This window comes from Vicia villosa, unplaced genomic scaffold (assembly GCF_029867415.1).
Source record: "Vicia villosa cultivar HV-30 ecotype Madison, WI unplaced genomic scaffold, Vvil1.0 ctg.001471F_1_1, whole genome shotgun sequence".
NCBI classification, from domain to species: Eukaryota; Viridiplantae; Streptophyta; class Magnoliopsida; order Fabales; family Fabaceae; genus Vicia; species Vicia villosa.
Window position 1 is genome coordinate 133,665 of NW_026705630.1, and position 19,848 is coordinate 153,512.

Here is a 19,848-nt window from a genome sequence, read left to right on the forward strand (position 1 = left end):
CTAAGTGTAAAAATTTGTATTGGAAAACAAGGGATATTATTAAGGATCACCTAATAGCCAAAGGTTTTCTTAACGGTTATGACGTTTGGTTGCACCATGGGGAGAAACTACAAAGGTCTACGGAAATTGGTGATGGGATGGAAGATCAAGAGGGATCACATGATGACATTCCTGGCTTATTGCATGATATATATGGAGATAGGGCAGAAGCACACGGAGTTCATGAAGGTCCCAATGACGAGGCTAAAACGTTTTACAATTTGATTAAAGAGGCGGAACAAGAACTGTACCCTGGATGCAAAGACTTCTCTTCGTTATCATTCACGATTTGACTCTACTTGTTGAAATGTATCCAAGGCTGGAGAAATACGTCATTCACTGCCCTATTAGAATTGTTGAAAGAAGCAATGCCTGATTTGAACATTCCGGTATCATTTTACAAGACAAAAGCCATGATAAGTGGTTTAGGCCTTGATTATAAGAAGATAGATGCATGCCCAAACGATTGCATGCTATTTTGGAAGTAGCATGAAAAGGACAATTCTTGCACTATTTGTGAAGCTTCACGGTGGAAACAAAATGCTCCAACTGAAGGATGTGAGTCTGAGCAACCAAAAAATGACTGTAGAGTTCCTGCAAAAGTTTTGAGGCACTTTCCGTTGATTCCTAGACTACAAAGGTTGTTCATGTGTTCAAAGACAGCTGAGTCAATGAGATGGCATGAAGAAGAGCGCTCAAAGGATGGGAAATTGAGGCATCCTGCTGATGGTAAAGCATGGAAGGACTTTGATGAGCTTCATCTAGATTTTTCTAGTGAGTCCCGCAATGTAAGACTTGGCTTAACGAGTGATGGGTTTAATCCATTTAGGACAATGAGCTTATCTCATAGTACATGGCCTGTCTTGATGATGGTATACAACACACCACCTTGGCTGTCCATGAAACTTGAATATACAATGTTGTCATTGTTGATTCCTGGACCAAAATCTCCAGGCAACAATATCGATGTTTACCTCCAACCACTGATAGAGGAGCTAAAGGAGTTATAGGAATCCGGCATAGAGACATATGATTCTTCAATGAATCAAACTTTTCAAATGCGTGCAGCTCTTTTGTGGACAATTAGTGACTACCCTGCTTATGCTATGTTGTCGGGCTGGAGCACCAAAGGAAAATTGGCGTGTGCATGTTGTAAATCTAACACCAATTCGTTATACCTCAAACACAGTCATAAGATGTGTTATATGGACCACCGTACCTTTTTACCAAGAACTCATTCTTGGAGAGACGATGTCAAATCATTTAACGGAGAAGAAGAACATAGGACTACACCATCCATGTTAAGCGGGACAGAAATTCTTGAACTCTTAAAATATTTCAATAATGAATTCGGGAAGAAGAAAAAGAAGAAAGTTGATGGCCCGTGGAAGAAGAGGTCAATTTTTTTTAGTTGCCTTACTGGGCTCAAAATACATTGCGCCATAATTTAGATGTAATGCACATTGAAAAAAAAACATATTTGATAGCATTATTGGAACTCTCTTGGACATCCTGGGGAAGACAAAAGATCATATTAAAGCCCGTTATGATTTGCAAGAAATGGGAATTAGAGAAAGACTTCATCCAAGGGAGATTGGTGGAGGACGTTCAGAGTTTGCAAAAGCATGTTTCTCAATGACTCCGCACGAGAAGTCAATTTTTTGTGGAGTTATAAAGGCTGCCAAGTTACCAGATGGGACTGCATCAAATATTTCAAAATGTGTACAAGTTGCTGACAAAAAAATATCCGGTTACAAGAGCCATGATGCGCATTTCATGTTACACTATTTGTTGCAAATTGCAGTAAGAAGCACAATGCCCAAGGAGGTGGCAACCCCACTAATTCGTCTTGGTTCCTTTTTCCGCTCTCTATGTCAGAAAGTTATACAAGTGGAAGATTTAGATTACCTAGAAGATGAGATTGCAGAGATACTTTGTCAGTTGGAGATGATATTTCCTCTAAGTTTCTTTGACATAATGGTTCAGTTGCCTATTCACCTGGTAAATGAAGTTAGATTGGGTGGTCCTGTTCAATTTCGATGGATGTATCCCACCGAAAGATACTTGTGTAAACTTAAGAACTATGTCCGCAATAGAGCGTATCCTGAAGGTTCTATTGTCGAGGGGTATCTGGCTGAAGAAGCTATAACATTTTGCTCAAGGTATTTGCATAGAAATGTAGATAGTTGAATAGGAAGAGTCGGAATTATGATGTTACTGATTCACTTGAAACCGATCCAGATGATTACTTTACAACTGTCGGTCGTCCTTTAGGGGGGGCAGGTAATCCTTTCATCTTGATGTGAAATCAAAGGATGATGCCCATCGATACATCTTATTCAATTGCAATGAAGTTCAAATTTACATCAGGTACTACAGTAACTAATTGTCCTCCTATATATTTATCTACTAATCCTACGATTAGAGTTATGTTAACATATAAATTGTTGACTTTTGTAGTGAGCATGATCAGAGTGTTAATTCAAACACTAACAAAAGGATGTGGACCAAGGCCAAAAGTCAAAGTAAAGAATTTGGTGAATGGTTTAAAACTCGTGCCCAGAAAGATGATGTGCCATTACAACTTGAAAAACTTTCTAGAGGTCCTAGTTTTGTTGCAAAGAGGTATCCAGGTTACGTCATTAATGGATATAGGTTCCAAACTACGAAACGAGATACAAATCGTAAAACTCAAAATTCTGGCGTAACTTTAGTTTCACTATGTCATACCCCGAAATTTGCCCGACCAAATCTACGCCTCAAGGATTAGAATTAAGAGCCATGGGGTTTGACATTCCTATTGTCAAACCCGCCCTCTTATAAAATATCCTGAGAACATAATGGGGTGCGATTAACAGGTGTTTTGGGATCCAAACCTGGGGCCCAAATTATTACAGGGTTTCATCATTTGTTAATATTTTTTTCCCTTTTACTAACATTTGCATCTTTTTGGATTATTATTAGTAATTTTTATTACTTCTAACTATTAGTATTTAATATTATTAATTTTATTATTAATATTAATATTAATATTAGGTGATATTATTATTAATATTATCTAGTATTATAGAATTTGTATATATTATTACTAACTATTATTATTCTTACTAATTTTAATTATTAGGAGTTTTTTCATTATTATTATGTTATTTGGGCAATAGGCCCATTAGGAATAAAAAGAAAACCTAATCGGTGCAATATAAAAGAGGTACATAATCCTAATCATTCGGGGGGAGACTTCTCACCTCTCACATGTTCTGGTTCTGAGTCAAATCAATTCTTTCAAGAAATTCCACTTAGAAATTAGACTGAAAAAAAACAACAAGCAATCCTTATTTTATACACCTTTTTACCAATTTTTTATTGTTGACAATTACATTTTCTTTGACCGAAAACTTTTGTTTCTCTTCAATCACTCACTAGAAAAAACCACATTATGTAACATTCAGAGGCTTTTATGCTTTTCAAAGGTGTTAAACTCTCTTGCAAATTAGCTATTGTTTATGCTTAGACTCACATGTTCGCAGTTATTGCAATACAAATGATCCTTCAGCCATCCTCTGTGGATCCACCACCGCGACTCCGTCAAGAGTCACGACCTTCAATCTAACCGTAACCACTATCATTAGTACCTGCTATTTGTTTTTTTGTTTTTGTCTTTGTTTTCAGGAAACATCATACAAGTTCAAAATCAACAACAATAGAGCTTAGCAGCATAAACACATTCAAAGGGTGAGTTTAAAATCGACTTCCGCCGTGAAGCTCAAAATTCACCCACGGATCCAACCTCACCTGCGCGAGACATCATCACTAATCACCACGATACTGCACAAACATCATCGAGTCCACATCATCGTCACCGTTCAACTTCAATCGCAACGATACCATTTCATCTGCTCAGCGGCAACATTGACGCGATAGCTTCGACAATACCAGATCCGGAAGCCGCATCACTACTCACTAGTTTGCAAACCGAAGCGGATCCGGGCACCTACCGCCGCCAGAAACAACCACACGTGATCCTTCATCAACGATGACCGCAACACTTGCCGAATCAGATCCAAAACCGCCTCAAGCTTACGCCGCCAACTGCTCTGATATCGCATACCCTCGGCCCGATCGGCGACCACATTCGACTGCATCCTGGAATTGCCAAAATCACTGTGTCGGGTTTGGACCTGGTAATGTTATCTTTCCTCTATTCTTTGAATGATTGATATTTTGTGTTGTTTGAGTTCTCTTAACATAGAAGTGATTAATTGATTTTCATTCTTTCTCTCATGGCTGTATATTTTACTATTATTACTTGTAAATGATGAAAAATAATGATGAAAAAAAGGGTGGTTAGTTTTTATCATAAATAAAATAAGGAATAGATAGTAACTGGTGAATAAGGGGCGGATCCTCACGTGAGTCCTTATCTTACTGTCTAAATTTTTTAATTCCACATAGTTACTTGTAAATATTTTATGTTAATATTTTATTATTATTGGTTTAATATCATTATTCTAAAAAATCATTCAATAAGTTGAGTTACAAACAAATTCTAATATTTTCCCAATTATTACAATTTGGTAGATAGTTAGAACTAAGGCTATAATTAATTAGAGTTATTCTCCCGACTATTGCGATTATTCGATGTAATTAATTTTAATCTAACCTTTAATTATAAAATCTCAAAAACCCTAGAAAAGGCATTAGGGTTTGTCCAATCCCATTAGTTTTCTAGCCAAAATAATATGATTTAATTTGTTATTCGTTTCGACTAAATCTATTGGTCGCGATGGGTAATAATCGATCATTTTAATTATTTAAATCAATTAAATTGAAATAATAACAATTTATTTTGCTAAATGGTTTTAACCAAATCTATTGGTTACGATGATTAGCATTTGTCCTTTAAAAATTCGTTATTATTTGTAATCGAATCTATCGATTATGAGGAGTAACGATAATTAAAATACGCATATTTGCTATTCGTGATAATCGAATCTATCGATTATAGTGGTTAGCAATCCTCCCTTTAATCCGTTAGCCATGGTAATCAAATCTATTGATTATTGCAACTAACGGTAACAAATTAAAACCAGGGTTGTACGCCCAAATCCTAAAACACTTCCCAAACCTTTTCAAACACACTAAACCACGGAACTACAAAATTCATCCCTTCGACACTGCGATGTTCAAATCTACGATAAGGTAATTCAAAATACCTTCGAACTTCGCATTTCAAAACAATTTCAAAACAATTTCTAAAAAACCCATATCAAATCAAATTCAAACTCTAAATGGCGTACAACCCTTCCCGAACTACGTTGACTCTGATTCTCCATAAGGAGATACGTAGGCACTTGGCAACAAGGCGAGTCCCCCACCCTAAAATCTCAATTTTCCCCTTATTCAATTCTTTAGCATAAACCTTACCTTAATACTCTTAGCCATCAAACCTTTGCCTTAGATTCAAAGCCAATAGGAAAGGGTTGAGGGTGCCTAACACCTTCCCTCGACCTGAATATAGTAACTTACCCTGAATCTCACATCTGCGTAGGGTTTCCTATTCGCCCTTCAGAATAGGTGGCGACTCTCTAAGTTAAATTTTTAGGCAGGTTGCTACAGCTGGCGACTCTGCTGGGGACAACTATAACGGTGAATTACTATGCTCCTATAGGTTTTAGGTTTGGCGCATTTTAGGGGTTGGCAAACTTGCCATTTTTCAGGGTTTGGGGGAAGGTTCATCTTTAAAAAAAATATATATAAAAAAAATTTAATTTTTATTTATTTTATTTATCTATAATTTCATCTATTTATATCGTTTAAAATATTTATCTGTTTACTTAAATAATATCTGTATATTTAAATATTTGCTGTTATTTGCATTTTTTCTTAATCGTAAGCAGCCGGATTTCGAGGTTAGTATAAATATTTAAATTTTATTTATTTATTTATTTTCCTCTGCAATTTCATTACTGCAATGTAATTAAATATTTATTTAAATGAATATTTGCTATTCTTATTGCATCTGCTGGATAATATAAATTGTTGTTAAACCTAAGTGTGGGAGTTAACTTTGAGACCACTAGGGGAGTATGAATCGCCTACGAGTCTCATTGATAACTCCACTCGGAGTGGGTTGAGTATTCGGAAATGTCCAAAACGAGGCTTGACTTTGTTGAGGGCAGGACTGGATACTTAGCTGATCTCTCCGGGAACCTACCCCAAAAATTCGAACCTCATGGATAAAATGAGTTGTTCTAAAACCCAAAGAGACAAAAAGTCTCGGAGGCTACGAACGACCCCATGAGACCTTCTAGAACCCCCCATAAAAAGGTTGGCTCCCTAGAGCCCCCTACGTCGAACCTATGAACTTAGGACTTTCGCACTCTTGTGCTTGCTATATGTTTGCAATACTTCGAATATCTATGTGTTTCAATTTTTGCAGGTATCCCTACGTGGTCCCTAGCCTGTAGGGACTCTAATTTCTAAAAGACCGTGTCTTTCCCACGGAAGACATCACCATCTATGCATCCCCTAGTCTGTGGGGATTTTATTTTTATATCCTTGTATTCTTACAACTACGCGTCCTTCCCACGAAGGACATTTCCATTAACGCACGTCAATTGGCCTCTCGATGGCCATGCGATTCGGTGATTGTCGTGAACGGTCACCCCGTGCTTGCTACTACGTACTCCCTAGCATACAGGGATTTTCTGTTACATCCATGTGTTTCCACAATGACGCGTCCTTCCCCGAAGGACAACTTCACTAGCATGCGTTCGATTGGCCTCTCGATGGCTATGAAATCTAGTGACTGTCCTGAACGGTCACTCCATGCTTATTCCCGCGCACCCTCTAACTTGTAGAGTTTGGGACCTCCGTTTACACATCACATCCCTAGCCTGTAGGGATTTCTCTTCGTCCATATCGTCCTTAGATAGGTTGTGTTCCGCATGGAGAACCTTCCCACGAGGGACAAATTCATTGGTACACGTTGATTGGCCTCTCGATGGCCATGAGATTTAGTGACTATCTTGAACGGTCACTAGCCGATATCTTCTGCATACTCTCGAATCCAAGGGATTTCCTTTAGCGTGTCATAACATTTATCCTGCAAAGATTCCAAGAGGGTCTAATGTCGCCTCTAAGGCCATTCCTAGGATCATATGTTACACGTCTGCATACACGGGTTACAATACAAGGAGTCTCTCGCTTACGCGTGCATTGGCATTTTCATGCATTCATACATGCTCATTTGCATTTCTATCTTCGCCTGCATCCATACCAACCATGCTAGCCGGTTTCTCGAAACTCCCAAAAAATCAAAGGATCGTAGACTATGGAGCAAGGAGAATAAAAGATCTTAGTCTTGCTAAAGAAAAGAGGATGTCTTTCACCATGCTAGCCGCATGTCCATGCCTTGTCATAACAGAATTATAAATACAATAAAGGTTGTCATCGAGCAAGGATTAGTTCAACAAAGAGTTCCCTCATAGACACACTCAAGATGTATCTAATCATAAGGGGTTCATCTACGAACATAACAAACTTACACGGACGCTCTACGATAACCTGGGGGCAAGGATTAGTCCAACTGGGGCAAAATTCTGAACAAAGATGCAGGACTACTATGAAGGGAAGCCGACATATGTTAACTCCGCACCAAGGGGCAAAATAGTCATAGGTGTTCTCTCTATCAATCTACAAACTTCGAAGGTTGCAATGGTGTGATACTATCCTAAAAAAAAAGCAAAAGAGCTTCAGTCAAAGGAAACTCATGAAGTTCCTATATGACGAAAACCCACCGCTAACAAGCAATTTGTTCCCGATAGGTTTGACGTGCCCAAGGGGAATTCGAGGTCACCTTCTACTTCTACAAGTCCACGAACTAAGGAGTAAAACAAAGTCGACGGATTCACAAAGGAGATTGCCCTTAGGATTAATAGGTGTATCTTTCTAGTTGTATTTCCTACGATCACAAAACGCTATTTGATGTAAAACGTTGTACTTTTCGAATAGTAATTCAATACAATAATCATGCATGTTTTGAAATCAATTCTTTCGCTCCGCTCTTGCATTACTGCGACTTTCCACTCGTACGCTTCTATTCTATTTTCAATTTCAAATCTAAGAGTATTAACAAACCTGAGGGAGAATGACGATTACAAATAACTAAGTCTCGCTAAACATATGCTTTCAAGGTAAGACCGAGCCGAGGATGTACAGGCATTGTTTCCATTCCCAAACAGTGGAGATATAAGGATGTTAATCCCTCGTTACCCCCTCGAGCCAGGAGTTGGAGTTTGTTTCTACTTTTCAAAAGAACCTTGATTTTAACCAGGGGCAGGGTAGATTTCAACTAACTCAATGATGTATTTTGGTTGTCAAGAGAATCAGTCAATCCAAGCATAAGGTTCAAGCATATCTTCTTCCTCGCATTCATCCAAGATTGAGGAAGCAATGGAGGTAACATTTACAACACCTTCTTCCTCATTACAATATTCAAGATCGAGGAAGTATCAAAGGCGAAGCTTACAAATCAAAATCAACATAGCAGTCACAATATTCAATATCCAAGGATCAATCTCAAAAGGAGTATTCAAAAGAAGAAGGAGAAAGAGCGCCCGCTAAGTCAAAAAAAAATTCCATGAATAAAAAAAAAAGAAAACGACTTAGGCAAAATTTAGGGCATCCCGATGGATCAAATTCAAAAGAATTGGTTCATGCAAAAATAAGGGATAAAAACAAAGGCTAAATACAATGGATAATCTGGTGACTGCTAAATCATCAAAGCTTCGCATCCATGCTTGGATCTTCACAATATTTTCATCAATGCTTGGATCTCTATTAAGGCTTCTGCTCAACATCGAAACTGAAACGATTCTCTTGCAAACAAAGCACATCCATTAGATTAGTAGAATTTTTAGGATCTGGAGAACATCAAGGAGAAAGGGGTGGGATAAATAAAATTTTGAGCCTTATATCCATTGTTTCTTAAAACATGAACCAGGCCAAGCTACAACATTTAAAAGTCCTAATTGAGGCAAGGTTAACTACGAAAGCATATTAAGCAGGAATTTGTTATACTGACTCCTATGTTTGTTAAAACTACTTCTAATCACTATGCTTCTCCAAGCATTCTTTTCAAAACCATCCAGTCCTAATTCATAACGGACTTTGATTTCAAAACTTGCATACGCATTCCATTGGAGCTACTTCTCAAAAAGTACGACACCATCTACGATTATACACTTAGCATCGAGGAAATCTCGAAATAGGTTAATCAAAGGTGATCATTTCTAATAAAGACCCTGGAGTCGGGGGAACCACATCTAGGGGGTTCTCCTAAACAGGGGCAAAAAATTTCAAGGAGCACAGGGGCATACAATCGAACATCCTATTAACTAGGGGCAGTCTTCCTAAGGTTCAATCGACTTGGGGCACATCTCAAAGCAATCTCAAACAGGGGCATGTCAGACATGGGAAGAATTCAAATTCAGAGGATAGAACACTATGGATAACCTTCCATGACCTGGAGATCAGGGGCACACCCTTCAATCTAAACATCGAAGCATATGACAAGGCTATTCCCTGGGGCACTTCCTTCATAAGCATCTTTCTCCATGAAAATACTGGGGCAACGGATATCAAATCCGCAAGACACACAACAAAAGGAAAAAGGCGTTCTCGCACTTTACAACATCGAACAAATTCTTTCTCCTAACTACGATCTTCCGAGCTCAAACAAGACAGGTATTGGGAAATCGCGCTAGCATCACACCCCATCCTAGCAAACAGACCTGCAACTCCAGCGAACTATATACGCTTTGGTTATTAATAACCTACCGTTGGAGCATCACACAAATACATACAAATCACGCATTACATACATTGGTTGATACATTACACCGTAACTCTTTATGTGGTCTTCTTCAAGACAAACATTCACATCCATTCAAAAGACCTTTTTCGGGTAATCTTACAGAAGACATTACTTCGTTCCACTCATTACGTCAACCAAGCATACGCATATGCATAAGCATACATAAACATTACAAAGCCAGCATAAGCATAGTCAGGGTATAAGTGCAAGCATGGAATAAACAAGTTCAAAGGGTTTGAGGAGATAAAACCATGAGATTGCATCAGCATTAGCATACATGCATACGCATTAGCATTAGCATATACATATCACAAAAGCCCAATTTTTATTGGCAATCCAAACCATTACAAAGTCCAGTTCCCGTCTGGTAGTCAGTCCTCGTCTGACCGTTTCATCAGTATACATACAACATATACATGTGTAAGCATTCACACATACGCATTATACAAACAACAGGGGCATGTGCATAACGCATAAGCATGATACATACGTATTTACAAAACAAAATTCTACATAGGTAAATTTCGCGATAACACTCGCGGATAACCCTATTGGTGGTACAGGTAAATTCTGCGATAACACTCGCAGATAACCCTGATAACATAGGTAAATTTCGCGACAACACTCGCGAATAACCCTATTGGTGGTACAGGTAAATTCTGCGATAACACTCGCAGATAACCCTGATAACATAGGTAAATTTCGCGACAACACTCGCGAATAACCCTATTGGTGGTACAGGTAAATTCTGCGACAACACTCGCAGATAACCCTGGTAACATAGGTAAATTTCGCGACAACACTCGCGAATAACCCTATTGGTGGTACAGGTAAATTCTGCGATAACACTCGCAGATAACCCTGGTGACATAGGTAAATTTCGCGACAACACTCGCGAATAACCCTATTGGTGGTACAGGTAAATTCTGCGATAACACTCGCAGATAACCCTGGTGAAACAGGTAAATTCTGCGATGATATTCGCCGATAACCCTGTCGGTGCAGGTGAACTTGCTAGAATTATAGCAAGCAATCCTATTGGGGTACAAACTGCGATGTAACTTGCCAGAACTACGGTAAGTGAGAGGTACAAATTGCGAGTAGCTTACCAGCACTATGGTAAGTGAGAGGTTCACAAACTGCGAGTAGCTTACCAGCACTATGGTAAGTGAGAGGTTCACAAACTGCGAGTAGCTTACCAGCACTATAGTAAGTGGGGGTTCACAAGCTGCGGAAGCTTGCTGACCATAGCAAGCCAATTACACAACCAACAGAAGGTCCTCGCTATTCCTTTTCAGGAACCTTTCCAGGAAGTCTTCTTCAAGACGTATTCCATCCTTTCTAGGAGCTTTTCCAGGCATACAAGATTTTTAAACCGTTCTTCAATTGGGTTTATCACGTTAGTCTCTCGGCAGTGATATCTTCCAAAACATCATCAACAAACAATCAAAGGTGCTATCTTTCTTTTCAGAATTACTAACATACTTCGACTACCATAACTAAATAGTCATGCATCATCCAACTAACATATCTCATTCATACATAGTACATATACATACATCGCTCTCATTTATTTTGAGAAGCTCACTGCATCATGCATCGCATGCATCATACACATTGCATAAATTCAGGTTGCCTTTTAGGCCGTACTACAATCAAAGCAAGTGGTTCCTCTTGAAAGCATCTGCTTCACATCCTGAGAAATGGTATTCACCTTGGGTGGCATCTGTAAGCCCATCTCCCGCGGAATTCTGTCCCAACAAAGGCAAATTTCAGGGCATTTCAGTGTCCAATCATCTTCTACCTTTAGATTACAATAGGCAGACGTGCCTATCCGACTCTCAGGTTTAAGAAGATTGAACAGGGGCAGCTGTCATACCCCGAAATTTGCCCGATCAAATCTACGCCTCAAGGATTAGAATTAAGAGCCATGGGGTTTGACATTCCTATTGTCAAACCCGCCCTCTTATAAAATATCCTGAGAACATAATGGGGTGCGATTAACAGGTGTTTTGGGATCCAAACCTGGGGCCCAAATTATTACAGGGTTTCATCATTTGTTAATATTTTTTTCCCTTTTACTAACATTTGCATCTTTTTGGATTATTATTAGTAATTTTTATTACTTCTAACTATTAGTATTTAATGTTATTAATTTTATTATTAATATTAATATTAATATTAGGTGATATTATTATTAATATTATCTAGTATTATAGAATTTGTATATATTATTACTAACTATTATTATTCTTACTAATTTTAATTATTAGGAGTTTTTTCATTATTATTATGTTATTTGGGCAATAGGCCCATTAGGAATAAAAAGAAAACCTAATCGGTGCAATATAAAAGAGGTACATAATCCTAATCATTCGGGGGGAGACTTCTCACCTCTCACATGTTCTGGTTCTGAGTCAAATCAATTCTTTCAAGAAATTCCACTTAGAAATTAGACTGAAAAAAAACAACAAGCAATCCTTATTTTATACACCTTTTTACCAATTTTTTATTGTTGACAATTACATTTTCTTTGACCGAAAACTTTTGTTTCTCTTCAATCACTCACTAGAAAAAACCACATTATGTAACATTCAGAGGCTTTTATGCTTTTCAAAGGTGTTAAACTCTCTTGCAAATTAGCTATTGTTTATGCTTAGACTCACATGTTCGCAGTTATTGCAATACAAATGATCCTTCAGCCATCCTCTGTGGATCCACCACCGCGACTCCGTCAAGAGTCACGACCTTCAATCTAACCGTAACCACTATCATTAGTACCTGCTATTTGTTTTTTTGTTTTTGTCTTTGTTTTCAGGAAACATCATACAAGTTCAAAATCAACAACAATAGAGCTTAGCAGCATAAACACATTCAAAGGGTGAGTTTAAAATCGACTTCCGCCGTGAAGCTCAAAATTCACCCACGGATCCAACCTCACCTGCGCGAGACATCATCACTAATCACCACGATACTGCACAAACATCATCGAGTCCACATCATCGTCACCGTTCAACTTCAATCGCAACGATACCATTTCATCTGCTCAGCGGCAACATTGACGCGATAGCTTCGACAATACCAGATCCGGAAGCCGCATCACTACTCACTAGTTTGCAAACCGAAGCGGATCCGGGCACCTACCGCCGCCAGAAACAACCACACGTGATCCTTCATCAACGATGACCGCAACACTTGCCGAATCAGATCCAAAACCGCCTCAAGCTTACGCCGCCAACTGCTCTGATATCGCATACCCTCGGCCCGATCGGCGACCACATTCGACTGCATCCTGAAATTGCCAAAATCACTGTGTCGGGTTTGGACCTGGTAATGTTATCTTTCCTCTATTCTTTGAATGATTGATATTTTGTGTTGTTTGAGTTCTCTTAACATAGAAGTGATTAATTGATTTTCATTCTTTCTCTCATGGCTGTATATTTTACTATTATTACTTGTAAATGATGAAAAATAATGATGAAAAAAAGGGTGGTTAGTTTTTATCATAAATAAAATAAGGAATAGATAGTAACTGGTGAATAAGGGGCGGATCCCCACGTGAGTCCTTATCTTACTGTCTAAATTTTTTAATTCCACATAGTTACTTGTAAATATTTTATGTTAATATTTTACTATTATTGGTTTAATATCATTATTCTAAAAAATCATTCAATAAGTTGAGTTACAAACAAATTCTAATATTTTCCCAATTATTACAATTTGGTAGATAGTTAGAACTAAGGCTATAATTAATTAGAGTTATTCTCCCGACTATTGCGATTATTCGATGTAATTAATTTTAATCTAACCTTTAATTATAAAATCTCAAAAACCCTAGAAAAGGCATTAGGGTTTGTCCAATCCCATTAGTTTTCTAGCCAAAATAATATGATTTAATTTGTTATTCGTTTCGACTAAATCTATTGGTCGCGATGGGTAATAATCGATCATTTTAATTATTTAAATCAATTAAATTGAAATAATAACAATTTATTTTGCTAAATGGTTTTAACCAAATCTATTGGTTACGATGATTAGCATTTGTCCTTTAAAAATTCGTTATTATTTGTAATCGAATCTATCGATTATGAGGAGTAACGATAATTAAAATACGCATATTTGCTATTCGTGATAATCGAATCTATCGATTATAGTGGTTAGCAATCCTCCCTTTAATCCGTTAGCCATGGTAATCAAATCTATTGATTATTGCAACTAACGGTAACAAATTAAAACCAGGGTTGTACGCCCAAATCCTAAAACACTTCCCAAACCTTTTCAAACACACTAAACCACGGAACTACAAAATTCATCCCTTCGACACTGCGATGTTCAAATCTACGATAAGGTAATTCAAAATACCTTCGAACTTCGCATTTCAAAACAATTTCAAAACAATTTCTAAAAAACCCATATCAAATCAAATTCAAACTCTAAATGGCGTACAACCCTTCCCGAACTACGTTGACTCTGATTCTCCATAAGGAGATACGTAGGCACTTGGCAACAAGGCGAGTCCCCCACCCTAAAATCTCAATTTTCCCCTTATTCAATTCTTTAGCATAAACCTTACCTTAATACTCTTAGCCATCAAACCTTTGCCTTAGATTCAAAGCCAATAGGAAAGGGTTGAGGGTGCCTAACACCTTCCCTCGACCTGAATATAGTAACTTACCCTGAATCTCACATCTGCGTAGGGTTTCCTATTCGCCCTTCAGAATAGGTGGCGACTCTCTAAGTTAAATTTTTAGGCAGGTTGCTACACACTAACTTCAAGTTTTGCTAGCTCCAAGGATGGAAATCCTAGGACAGAACCCATCACATATTATGGAGCCATTGTTGATATAATTGAGTTATACTACTATGGAAACTTCAACTTTGTGTTGTTTAAGTGCGATTGGTTTGAGGTTGAAAAAGACAAATACAGACTTACTTCTGTGCGTTTCAATAAGAAAATTTATCAGAATGATCCGTTTGTGCTACCTTCTCAAGTTCATCAATGTTACTATGTCCAAGACCCTTTTGATCCAAACCGGCATTATGCTCTGCAAACAGTTCCACGAGATTTCTTTAACATTGCTGACACGTCAAACTTACAAGCTAAAGCACCTTCTAACGGAGAAAATACTGATGGTGAATTAAATTGGGTTAGGGAAGACATACCTGCAACAATAGCTGAAACACCTCATGAAATGAATGAAGCTGAAAGTGATGGAGAGGATTTTGATTATGATGATACCCTATTTGATTTCATGGACTAATGTATACCATCAACAAATACATCTCTTTTCCATTTTTGGTGTAACTGATTGGATATGGCATTGAACAAATACATCTCTTTTCCATTTATGTATTTGAATATTGTTAATGTTGTTAATTGTTAGCTTTCTTACTTTCTGGCAATCATGTTCCAATGACAAATTCATTGTTTATTTTATATAAATCAGATATTGTTAATGTTGTTAATTGTTAGTTTTCTTACTTTATGGATTATGTATATATATATGTATGTATGCATGGGTCACTGTATCTAGAGAATAGATATGTTTTAAAAAGTTTCCATTATGATGAAGAATAGATATGCATGGGTACACTATATTACAGGTACACTATATTACACTATATTACAATGATTGATTAAATTATTCCTAATGTTATGTTTTTTGCAATGTTAACAGAAAATGAAGAAGGTTTCAAACTTGCAAAAGAAGACGGTTGTCGCAAAAAGGATGAACAAGTTACCGCCAATTTTCGGTTGCCTCTATTTAGATCCAGTGCTGAATTGGCTAAGAAGTATGATATCAAATGTGAGATGGTAAATAAGAACCGTGAAGGACCTAGTAAAGTAGGCATCCGGCCTCCTTTTGTGCTTGCATCTAGGGAACTTTTCAACTTATCTAAGCTTGAAACTGCTGATTCAAGGATTGATAGTTCGGCCGATGTGTTGTATCCAACCAAAATGAGGACAAGGCAGACAACTCCCAGAAAAGTAGGGGCTGAATTTACTAATTCAAGGACCAGGCAGAAAGTAATTCCCAAAACAGGGCCTGAAGTTGCTTCAAGGACCAGGCAGCAACTTACTAAAAAAACAGGGCCTGAAATTGTTGATTCAAGGACCAGGCAGCAACAAGGAAGTGATAAGCAACAAGTTTCAAGTGCCAAGCAGCAACAAGGAAGTGCTAAGCAACAAGTTTCAAGTGCTAAGCAACAAGTTTCAGGTGCCAAGCAACAAGCTTCAAGTGCTAAGCAACAAGCTTCAAGTGCGAATCAGCAACGTCCTTCAAGTGCAAAGCAGAATCCTTCAAATGCAAAGCAGCAACCTAAGGAGAAACGGGTGGTTGACACTGCTGATTCAAGGTCAAACCAGAATCGTATGAAAAGGGCAATGATAGAAGTTGATGGAAATTCCGGGACAGAGCAAGGAAGTGGCTTGAAGAAGACAAAACGAATCCCAATGTGTAAATCGACTTCAGTTGAAGAATTCCTCAAAGAAAATGGGGAAAATAGTGAAGAAGATGAATGTGAAAATCTTGAGGAAGAAGAAAATATAATGGGTGGAGAAGAAAACACTCAGCAAATTGTAAGTGAACAAACTGAAGGTACGTACTAATTAAGCTTTGTGTTATGCATCATTCTTTATTATTGTTTCATTCGAATTTATATCCCATTCTAATTATATTTTATCTAACACAGGGGCAAGTAAGAAAAGGACACGTGGACCAACTCAATGTTTGAAAATCCATGCTAGAAAGAGTACGGATTGTGAAGAGGTGGTCTTAGACGATGATGGAGAACCTATTGGACCCAATGATCGTACCGTGACATATTTGAGTTGTTTCCTTGGCACTGTCACGAGGAATTCAGACTTGTGTCCCTTAGTTTATACTAACTTCAAAGCTTTGAAGAAAGCAAACAAGGACCGTATATGGGAATTTGTCGCTGTATGTGGGAATTTGTCACTATATGAATCATTTTGTTAATTGTGTTCCTTATTTACTTGTCACTAATTTCCTTCTTTGTTGTAGGATAAATTCATTATCCCTGATAATGGAAGTAGAGCGTTTTTCTCTCGCATAAATGATGCTTGGAGGCGTTACAAGAAAGATCTCAAAAAGAGTTGTTTTTTAAAGTACACTACTATGAGTGAAAGATTGAAGCATCGTCCCCAGACTGTACCTGAAGTTCATTTCAAGCAATTGATATCCTATTGGAAGAACAATAACATCCAAGTAAGATAAATTAGCAATTGATATCCTATTTTCTAACATTTGATCAATGCAATGCTGTATATCATGCAATGCTGTATATTATGATCAATGTTGTCCCTAGTCATGCAATGATGTATATTATGATCAATGTTATCCCTAATATCATGCAATGTTGTATATTATGATCAATGTTGTCCCTAATATTATGACTATGTTGTCCCTAATATTTGATTCCGTAATTTAACATTTGCTGTCCCTAACTTTGCTGTTTCTGAATATAGAAAATTAGCAAAATCAATGCAGTGAACAGAGCTAAGCAAAAGTATATGCATCGGATGGGCCCAACAAACTTTGCGAGGATTCGTGCAAAACTGGTAGGGTGTTTATACAACCTTCAATTTACAATTCTGTATTGATTGAGTGATTCATCTTTTGCTGTGTTTATTATCAACCAATGTAGCGTGCTAAGAAAGAGGACGGAAAGGAAGTTAGCCAGGCAGAGATGTTCATTGAGACTCGACAAAGTCGAAAATGAAAATAGCCAGATGAGGAAACTTCAAGTCTAATTGTAAGTTTTCTATTTGATTATGCTTTAATCAACATTTGAAAGAAATTGAGAAACTAGGCTATTAGAAAATTATGTCTTTTTCTAATGTGAATATTTTCTAATGTGAATATTTTTTAATTAGTCTAAGCTTCAAGAATCAGTTCAGAACTCAACTGAATCTGAGACATTTAACTCCTTGTTTGGGAAAGAAAAATCTGGACGAGTTCGTTGCTATGGAAGAACAATAACACCTACCGTGCTTAAAATAAAAGAAGAAATTCTGGTTATTAAAAAGCAGCATAATGATGAAGTGGCTGGAATGAAGAGGGAGATGGATGGTATGAAGGCACTATTTAAGACCATGATGAAGCAACAAAACCCACATATGAGCGACGAGGAGATCTCTAATTTGATGGCAACTGCTATGGGCTGTTCCATTAGTACTACTGCTGCCCCTGCTGATCCACATTCGTCTGCATCAACTCATATTCCGCATTGCGAACAGGTATACTCTAAACTACAAAATTTAGTGATAGCTAGCTATAGGGCACTTTAGAATGTAGCTCAAGATCATATTGCAGATATGAAAAAATGAGCTTTGTTAAATCTAAGCCAACAATTTAGAAATATGCATAACCAATGGCATATATAATGCAGAATCTTTTGTATTTTGCTTTTGCTAAAAATACAGTTTTCAGGCTTTCAAACTGGCAGAAGCTTTAACGTGAAAGTATCGTGTTACTATCATGTTTCTCATCCATGCTTCCTTCTTGGATCTATAAATTGACTAGCTTTCTTTGATGCATTGTCTAATAGTAATGATTTTGGACATGACCGGCTATGTGACTAGAACAATAGTGCGTCAACGAGAACAAATAGCTTTTGTACAAGACTTTCAAAAGACTTCTTTATCTTCTTTTATATAAACTGAGGGAAGGTTGAGGATTCAGTTAGGGATGAGAATTCAGTTTGACAGTTAGGAAAGTTGGTTACAAATCTGTTAGGTTGGTTTTTTGGTAGTTAGTCTCAGTTAGGAAGTTTGCTGAGCTGGATTTAGTTACAAAGTTAGTTAACTATGAAAATGGTTAGTAGGATTGAACTGTTAGTATGTTAGTAGGATTGAACTGTTAGTATGTTAATATATGTTGCTGCTTGGGTTTGTTTTGAATTAAATTTCCTCCCTCCCTTTTTTAAGTGCGAACCGTATGTATGAACTTCGACTCGAATGTTTGGCTCGTATTAGTTCTCTTCTATCCATTACTAACTGTTAGTTGGGATCCGTTAAAACAATTAAGTAACCCTGTTTGAAATGCTTAGACTGGAAGCTTAATTTTTCTGTCAACGTGAATGTATGGATTGTGAACATATGCACTAGCTTGTATGATTGTCTGGGATGGTTGAATGAATATGAGTTTGGTATTGTGCATATTTTTTAGAGCGAATGGGACTGTTTTGGGTGTCTGTACCGTGAATATGTCTATGTAGCTTATTTTTGCGCGACAATGCTTTGTGCTTATTAGCCATGACTAGCCAACAGATGAGCACAACCATTTGATTCATGATTCTGTTGCACAAGCATGACTAGTAATTCTATTGATTTTGTTCCAAGTACACTTATAAATTCTAAATAATATAGAATGCTGGACAAGTACACTTATAAATTCTATTGATTTTGTTCCAACTGATACACTTATGCTGGACAAGTTGTAATATGCTGAATGATGTTTGGAATGATATTTATTGCAGAGTGGAGACGAAGAAGATTGTGATGAAGATATGGAAGAAGCTTGTGATCATGAAGATGTGGAAGAAGGTTGTCCTGAAGATGTGGAAGAAGGTTGTCCTGAAGATGTGGAAGAAGAAGGAGAAGTTCAAGAAGAATATTAAGAAGTTGTGTTTAGAAAGATGTGGAAGAAGTTTTGATGTTTGGAAAGATGTGGAAGAAGTTTTATTATCTAGCTAGCTAGTTCTTAGAACTTTTTTTGTTATTTTGGGATGACTCTTAGAGAGAAACTTATGTTTAATTTAGCTCTTGTTTTGAATCTTGTTTTGAATCCCATGGTTGTTTTGAATTTGGGATGACATCAAAACTTAGTATCCAACTTATTAGTGGCACTACAAAAAAAACTTACTTTTGAGTTAATGTTAATTTGCTTGTAATTAATTAGATTCTAATC

The 19,848-nt window shown here is 37.3% G+C and overlaps 2 protein-coding genes across 2 annotated transcripts; both read left to right on the forward strand.

Annotated features, from left to right (window-relative positions):
- The first annotated feature begins 1,599 nt into the window (after positions 1-1,599).
- On the forward strand, positions 1,600-15,177 carry LOC131635383 (uncharacterized). Its single transcript, XM_058906005.1, has 5 exons — positions 1,600-2,201; positions 2,500-2,664; positions 3,709-3,771; positions 12,735-12,797; positions 14,703-15,177. The coding sequence occupies exons 1-5, from the start codon at positions 1,600-1,602 to the stop codon at positions 15,175-15,177; spliced, it is 1,368 nt and encodes a 455-aa protein (XP_058761988.1).
- LOC131635365 (uncharacterized) lies at positions 2,788-19,835 on the forward strand. The gene is made up of 8 exons (XM_058905980.1): positions 2,788-13,246; positions 15,595-16,515; positions 16,610-16,857; positions 16,942-17,145; positions 17,406-17,498; positions 17,585-17,692; positions 17,814-18,176; positions 19,418-19,835. Exons 2-6 carry the CDS (start codon positions 15,729-15,731, stop codon positions 17,657-17,659), a joined length of 1,407 nt encoding a protein of 468 aa, XP_058761963.1. The 5' UTR covers positions 2,788-13,246; positions 15,595-15,728; the 3' UTR covers positions 17,660-17,692; positions 17,814-18,176; positions 19,418-19,835.
- The last annotated feature ends 13 nt before the right edge of the window (positions 19,836-19,848 follow it).

Bases quoted from the DNA above. Each gene is read 5' to 3' on its own strand.
- LOC131635383 (XM_058906005.1), top strand. From the start codon at position 1,600: ATGGGAATTAGAGAAAGACTTCATCCAAGGGAGATTGGTGGAGGACGT. The intron at 2,202-2,499 runs GTATTTGCATAG...TGACTTTTGTAG, and splicing joins GCTATAACATTTTGCTCAAG to TGAGCATGATCAGAGTGTTA. The intron at 2,665-3,708 runs GTATCCAGGTTA...CTTTGTTTTCAG, and splicing joins CCTAGTTTTGTTGCAAAGAG to GAAACATCATACAAGTTCAA.
- LOC131635365 (XM_058905980.1), top strand. From the start codon at position 15,729: ATGGTAAATAAGAACCGTGAAGGACCTAGTAAAGTAGGCATCCGGCCT. The intron at 16,516-16,609 runs GTACGTACTAAT...TATCTAACACAG, and splicing joins TGTAAGTGAACAAACTGAAG to GGGCAAGTAAGAAAAGGACA. The intron at 17,499-17,584 runs GTAGGGTGTTTA...CAACCAATGTAG, and splicing joins CGAGGATTCGTGCAAAACTG to CGTGCTAAGAAAGAGGACGG.